Source organism: Ciona intestinalis, unplaced genomic scaffold (genome assembly GCF_000224145.3).
Source record: "Ciona intestinalis unplaced genomic scaffold, KH HT000483.1, whole genome shotgun sequence".
In the NCBI taxonomy this organism is placed as follows: Eukaryota; Metazoa; Chordata; class Ascidiacea; order Phlebobranchia; family Cionidae; genus Ciona; species Ciona intestinalis.
Window position 1 is genome coordinate 1 of NW_004190804.1, and position 7,528 is coordinate 7,528.

The window sequence follows — 7,528 nt, forward strand, 5'->3', positions numbered from 1 at the left end:
GAAACGTCAGGCATTTAAGATCAATAAAAAAAAAACCCCAGAAGATTTCTCTCACAAAAAATTTTTATGTTAATTCATAATGTTATATCCATGTACCAAGTAAATGTGTGGCGGATAAAATACTGGTTACAACAAACCCCATGTTAAACACCAAAAGATCAGTTTTAAAATTGGAATTTTCCTTGAGACTGAAAATTTTGCGACATTTGCTTAAAAGCTGTGATAACGCCACCACACGAGTGCACACAAGAGCAGCAACGTCACCTTCTATATTTTGTTGAACAAAGTCAGGGGGGGTGTGTTCAAGTAAACTTCGTTTTAATGAGGCAAAAGATGGACTAACATGTCTATAACCTGTATGTGGTTAATATTATATTCATATTGAAAACAAATGTTTGCACCCTGGAAAATGCAGCCTAATGTTGGGTTAATGGGCAAACTCTGGCCTAAATCCTTAACACAAACACCCATATAGAACAGACCTGAACAGGATGTTGAAATGTCAATACACAAAATAAATTTGCTGAACTGTTTTCTATTATTGTGGATAAATATTGATTAAAGACAAATGTTTGATGACATTTTGTGGCTTGTTGTCTAAGTGTTGGTTAGGTGGAAATGATTGTCATGAAACATCAATAACCAGTATTGTGTTTGGTTCAATACATGCTGTATCTTATGCAGGTACATAAGATATCATCTATACAACAATATATATAGTTGACTTACCTTTCTGTTGAATGGATGACCCAAATATCTGATCGGCTTTGCTTGGACGGGTAACTGATTCGATGGATACTCCACTATTAGGATCCGTGGCTTGGTGCCGTAGCTTCTTTGGTGAGTGCCATGGCTTCGGAGCGGCGTGGGTTAGGTCAAACTCGTGGCTTGGTTTACGTGCATCGGCGTGCACCTCGTGCTCGATGTTGAGCGTGCCTTCATCCGTGGTCCCACCATCGGAGGATGAAGTTGATGACGAGACCGCAGAAAAAGCTTCCTCGCTTTTTATCGGGACGGTTTGTGGTTGGTTGGGAAACATGATCGATTTGGGGGAAGTACCAGCAGGTGAGGTGAGGGCAAAGTATCTAGATATATATATTGGAGTTAATGGTTTAATATGGTTTGTATAAATACTTGTAAAAAAGTGGAAATTCAAGAATTCTTTTATTGTAAACTTGTTGCCAAAAAAAGTAATAACCTTTGTTTATAAACAAACTGCCCAAACCAAAACATAAAACCAATTGCAATTATAACATTAGTTGTTGCAATAAAACAACTATATATAATACGAACACACTACCCAGTCAACACTTGAATAAACCCCCACAACAAACTTAGCACAAACATCCCCCCCCCCTACCTCCCCATAGGTGTCGCTCCATGTTTAGCGGGGACTGTTGCCGTGGTTACGTTAACATTGGTCCGCATCACGTCGGGTGTTACGTCAATCTCGCGACTGTCGATGCGTGGACGGCTCAATCCAGGGACGTTCGTGCTTCTTGGGCTTCATGTGCAATAATGTGTTATATATTCATGAGTAGCATGAGAAATAATATATTATACATACATGTGCAGCGGTGTTATATATTTATACATAAAAATATGTGCAAGAAATGCACAACATGCTACAAGGAGTGTGATGTAGGTCATTCATGTTAAACCACATAATCTAAACATAAAGAAACACAAATATTTATCATGAACTTACCGTGTCTTTGATTTTGTCGGCTGTGTTTTGTTTTTCTCCATTAGAGGGACTTTGGCAGAGGGAGCAGGGTGTTGCTAAAAACAAAAGCTAAATTAAAAAATATTTAAGCGAATAAAAATAGTTTAGTAACAAAAATAAAATACTTAAGTTAGGAAAACATTTTATCCAAAAATAGAAACAAATTAAAAAATTATATGTATATATATATAATAAAAGTTATGTAAAAAGTTTTGACAAATATAAACACCTACTTTAGCATCTTGGTCAGTAGTTTCAAAGAACCCGATGAGACTCGACACCGGCTGCATGTTGTTGTCGTCGATACGTCGACCTCGAGTTTTACGAGGAGGGGAAACACTTCGCGATCTTCATAAATATTTAACGGCTCGTCAACTCAATCATTATTTAAATTAACTCAGACAATCTTGAAGCGGAGTCTTTATTTATTTGTTTTAAATTAACTGTGAATTATTTCTTATAAAATATATATTGGTCCCTCATTATATAAAGGTAAAACAGATAGAATGTAAAATGTATGAACCTTGGCCTTTATTCATATGTTTTACACAACAATTCTCTAAAACCATAACTTAAATTAACTGATGCAATGTTGTCTATATTTATATGCAGGTAGTCAGGAACGTATCCAGGAATTTCGCATCCAATTTGTTATTCCAATTCTATATAGGTGTTGCACGACCCATTAGTTTAATATTAAACAAAACCTTACCTTGCCATCTTATTATTAGCAAGCGCTCGGTTAGGTGAAAGACTGCGTGAGCGGTTAGCCGACGATTTGTCAGGGGGTAAAGTTCGTGACCTTTCGTGGGCGTTACGTGACCTTGGTGACCTCGTGTGCAGGTTTGACGGCGACTTTTGAGCAGCGCGTATTTCTGATGGCTGGGATAGAAATCTTATTATCGTTTGGGATGTAATGGGACAGGGTGAGTTTAAAGTTGTGGATGGGGTTCATGTTGGGGTCATGTTGTTCGCATGAACAATGCACATAAGCTGCCTTTGTAAAGTTTGTTAAACACGCACATATATGTAACAAACATCCAACCCAACAAGAACCACCACCACACAGCACCTTTACCCGTTGTTCCCTATTCACCACAACTGTAATTACAACATAGTAATTGCCCACACATACATACATATATATATACATATAATAATAATGTAACAACACCATCCACACCTTAACGAGTTGCTCCCTTGCAAGTGCCGCCATATTTCTCGTAACATCTGGCTCGTACTGTTTTGGTTGGTTCGATAGTTTTGGTTGTTTTGGTTTGAAATCCTTGTGGAGCGTCCCATATCTACGTGGGGGGGCTTTAGGGGTGATGTCTTCTGTGGGTGAAATAATAATAATTAATTTTAAACGTTTCAATTTATATTGCTACAATATCAATTATCAATATTACCGCTTAAATAATATTAAAGTTATAGCATTATAATATCCAGTATATGTTAAAGTGAAAGCTGAAAAGTGAAAGCGAAAATTGCACAAAAACAAATACATAGTAGTTACATACAAGGCACACAGAATAGTTTGAAACTAAAGTATCTCAAACACAATAACAAAGTTGATATTCTCTGAGGGCACGAGACATATCATGATTGATCCAACTAATTACAACCAAGCACGTGTGGCCTCGACGTTTAGTATTGAACTTTTGAATATTACAATATTCGGGAATATTTTATAAGAAATAAAACAATAGTTTGAATTAATATGAAAATATTATAATATTTTAAACAAATCGTTCTTATTTTAAATAAACATTAGGCTTATAATTACAAAAGATATTAATTATTGTCATTTATTTAAACAGAAAATAAAATAAAATTTTCTTTTAAATCCTAATACTTGTTTTCATTTTAAATATTGATAAATTATCAGTTAGGTGTTGGGGAGGTGTTGGGGGGTAATCGTTATTTATTTAAACAGGAAATAATAAAAACCAACCATTTCCTGGATTGGTTACTCCAATATATCACTACTCTAACAGGATTTAAAACTGAAACTTGGACCAACTTTAACATTAATTTGTAAATTTAAACACTTTTGTAAAAAGAAAAGCACTAACGGTATGTTATTCCCCCCGAATAAAATGACATTTAGTGAGTAGACATATTTGAAACAAAAGTTGGTAAATTTGAAAAATTAAAACTTTTGAGAAATAATAATAAAGTTTTTTATAGTATAGAAGTCAATTACTTATAAAAATAAATTCCACACACCAGGTTCGGAAACGTGTCCGTTTACATGAGGTGTGGAACCAGCATGAGTGGGGTGGTTGGTATGGGTTGGAGCTTCAGCACTACTTAAGCTATCAGCATCTCCAGAAGGTGCAGGAACCATGTGACGATGTTTATCATTGTCTTCAAGTATTACAAATGGGTGGCCTGTTTATAATGGGGGTAAGTTTGTGAGAGTTTGTGTATCTGTGTAACTTATTAAATGGTGGCCTGTAGAATGGGTGTGTTTATGCTTTAGTTACTACGTAATGTATATGTATGTACTATAACCTTTGTGCCATAGATGTTTTGATCTAAATTGATTATATTATTATATGTGAAAGATAACAAACACTGGGAGTCAACATTTTAAATTTTTTATTAGTTGGCTACAAACTGTTTATAAACCTAATCAAGTAAACAACAAAAAACGAAACAGTTTTATACAGCCCGTCAAAAAAAAACAAACAAAAACTTTCTGAACCTACACTGATACAATTAAAATGTTCAATACAAATTGTACAAATCATACATTGCCCAGAACTAATTAAAACCTTAATTATTAGTGGCATAATATTCCTATTGTTGAGCAGAGAATATGATTTCAAACTTGATCGACCAATACCTTTGATTCCCTTGATACTGATGGCCACCCCGTATCCTCCTTTATTATCTTGTTCCTTGTTTGGTCGTAAAGCTTTGGTGCCGGACCCCAAGGAATGGTAACCCCTACCCCGACGTAAACTGTCTTGGTTTGGGGGGTTTGTAGTTGACCTGGTGGGTGGGTGTAACTTATGAATCCTCACATAGTGGGGTAAGATTAGAAGTTATGTGTGTTGTTACGTTACCATGTATGTAACTTATTTATCTTCGCGTGCTGGGAAAACAACAGTCGTTATAACACGGGTGTTTCATACACCTCGTGCTCGCTTACGAGTTGCTATGTATGTAACTTTGTGGGTGATTTTTTTTTCTGCATGGCTGACAATTTGGACAACCCATTTGTGACCACTAGGTTGGAGCAATTATTGTTAGGTGTCTTGCCCATGGACACAGTAAGAGTAGCGACGAGCTTTGAACTCGTATTGTCTGGTCTAGAGGCCAGACCATAAAGCCTCAAACCCCGAATATACTTTGGTGTAGAAGCAGACATGCCAACCCATCCACCTACCTGGGTGAAGAGACGAGACTGCTCGCCTCGGAAGACATCGGTGAAAATGTTCGTTTCCGTGGTGCTGTCTTGGCTCGTGGGAATGTATCGGTGTGTCTGCGTGGTTGGCTTCCCGTGGAACTTCTGTTGCCCGAGTTGTACTGTAGATGTAGGGTTCGGTGTAAAGGTGGGATGTTATGTAACTTATATAAAAGTAGAAATCGAATAAGGTACAATCCTTAAATTTCACTTCATTCGTTTCATTCGTTAAAATGTTTACTGATTAATCTAAGGCAAAAATTCCAGGAGAGCCCTGCTGCCCTGGGTTTGGGACTTCAACTTTCAAGAACAAATGTGCATAAAACATACTATATGTGGGCATGGGAGTGGCAACCATGGATAAGTCACTCAAGTTCCCACCCACAAGTATATTAACTACCAACCAAAAGTCACTTAGATCGCCCTCGATAGAATAGACAGGCGATAAATAAACAGCGAGTTAATGAACAACCACATAATCTTAAATTCCTTTACATTGCTAGCAGTGGAATACAAGAACCTCAGTCTCAATTATCAAGTACAGATTAAAAGCAAGACACAAGACACCCATGTTATAATGACTGATGTTGCCCCCACCATGCAAGCATATACATTATTTTATTTTACAAGGGGCAAAAACTTTACATCATTAGTGCTTGTAAAAGACTGAGTAGACTTGGTGAAACATCTGCTATAGTATAATGAGTCGATATTTAACAATTGTAACCTTGATGTTTAAACAAACAACCACACAAAGCTATATACAATTATCCACCACAGTTACCAACATAGAATAAATAGAACCATCTTAATATACATACAATACAGTCTAAAAATTATGTACTTGAAATCTAGTACATAGCAGCACGTTTTTAACATTTCACATAAGATTTAATTACAAACAAAAACATAATTTTTACAAAAACATAATTTTTCACATAAGATTTAATCACAATGGTAGAAGTTTCAGGAAAACATTTCCGAACACAATATTTAAAGGACCGGACATAATAATAGTGGGAACAATAGGCTTAGTATGACCATTGTGAGATAAGGATGAGCTGTATTGGTTGTAAGTACGTCTTGATGACTACTCAAACAATCTCGATGCGGCATCAAAGAATTATCCAAACATCACGCAGATAATTATCAAGTTATTTTAAAATTCTGAAATTATACACCATAAATATGAAGTTTATTAATCTCTTGGGGTACAGTAGTGAATTAGCAACAAAACAACAGTTGTTAAAACATACTAAGAGTAAAAACTACTTGAGGAAAAGCGTCAAAATACAAAGATAACATGTATAACATACAACCTGTTTTTACAAATATACCTTATCCATAAAAGCTCTTACACATAAACCATATTACTATATTCGTCTATAAACATTCACATAAAATTACTAAATTATGTAAAAAAACTGTTTTGTAAAAGTTATAATAACTTGCTGCCAAGTTAAACAACACCCTGTCTCCAACATACTATGTCTACTCTTGTACAAACCACCTTACACACATATACACGCATGGCTTATCAAGCATGTACAAATACATTACTCTCTGACATAACAGGTCGTTTATACGGTCTACTTTCAATATAATTATAACGTACTATTCAACCCCTATCTACCTAACACACTATTATAGCATTTACTGTTTCCTGTGGAGATAAATTACACGGTTTTACAGCTTTATAAAAACTACAACCTTACTCAATAAATGACTTCATTAAACGCTAAATTAGTTTAGTAATCTGAGATTGGTAAATTAGTAACACACGTACCGATAACATTGAGCCGGGCGGTGAACCGACGTCGCTTAATCTTTCAAAGACCAACTCTGGCGTAAGTTCTATAGTCGGCAATCCAGTCTCACTGTACGAGTAAAAACTCATCTCGTGTCAAAATTGAGAGATAACCAGAGTGTCAGTTGATTGGAAAGCAGACAAGCTTCTTCGTAACTTTAAAAACCGGCCAGGCGTAGAGAGTCGTCTTGTTTGCAATTCGTTACAGCATTGTAGAACCTCCCTACCGGGTTTACAATTGTAATGCAATCCTATTCTGCAAGTGTTCGGTTACTGGGCAATAAAACCATTTACTCGCGCCCAAAGTTAGTATAGACCAAGTTAGGAAACGGATTGTAAAACAACGAGTCTTGTTATCCATTGTCGCGCGTCTATGACGTCATAGACGCCACCATTACGGAGCCCACGGCATAGCATTTTATCATTGCTGGGTGCTGTTTTTCGTTTAAATATTGCGATATTTTAAAAACCAAGCACTTCTGCGCGTAAAAATGGCTTTCTACTAATGTTATATCTTATCACAATAATAAACCTCACAAAAATAATCAACTTTTATTGAACACTCAATCAATTAAAGAGT

The 7,528-nt window shown here is 36.0% G+C and overlaps 1 protein-coding gene across 2 annotated transcripts; it reads right to left on the reverse strand.

The window, feature by feature from the left end:
* Positions 1 to 67: 67 nt before the first annotated feature.
* On the reverse strand, positions 68 to 7,270 carry LOC104265795 (flocculation protein FLO11-like). 2 transcript variants are annotated; one of them, XM_009860595.3, is made up of 11 exons: positions 6,928 to 7,270; positions 5,124 to 5,263; positions 4,578 to 4,726; positions 3,956 to 4,120; positions 2,910 to 3,061; positions 2,439 to 2,608; positions 1,960 to 2,074; positions 1,709 to 1,782; positions 1,361 to 1,504; positions 730 to 1,085; positions 68 to 354 (listed from the first exon to the last, which is right to left on the reverse strand). In XM_009860595.3, exons 1-11 carry the CDS (start codon positions 7,036 to 7,038, stop codon positions 83 to 85), a joined length of 1,848 nt encoding a protein of 615 aa, XP_009858897.2. In that variant the 5' UTR covers positions 7,039 to 7,270; the 3' UTR covers positions 68 to 82. The 2 variants fall into 2 exon arrangements, with proteins under 2 accessions (XP_009858897.2, XP_026695409.1); XM_026839608.1 differs by lacking the exon at positions 6,928 to 7,270 and adding an exon at positions 6,183 to 6,324.
* Positions 7,271 to 7,528: the final 258 nt, after the last annotated feature.

What these genes read in the sequence shown, in the direction of transcription:
- LOC104265795 (XM_009860595.3), bottom strand. Translation starts at nt 7,038, where the DNA reads ATGAGTTTTTACTCGTACAGTGAGACTGGATTGCCGACTATAGAACTT. An exon ending in CGCCCGGCTCAATGTTATCG is followed by an intron (nt 5,264 to 6,927) that starts GTACGTGTGTTA and finishes CTACATCTACAG; the next exon opens with TACAACTCGGGCAACAGAAG. An exon ending in CTACTGACCAAGATGCTAAA is followed by an intron (nt 1,783 to 1,959) that starts GTAGGTGTTTAT and finishes TTTTGTTTTTAG; the next exon opens with CAACACCCTGCTCCCTCTGC.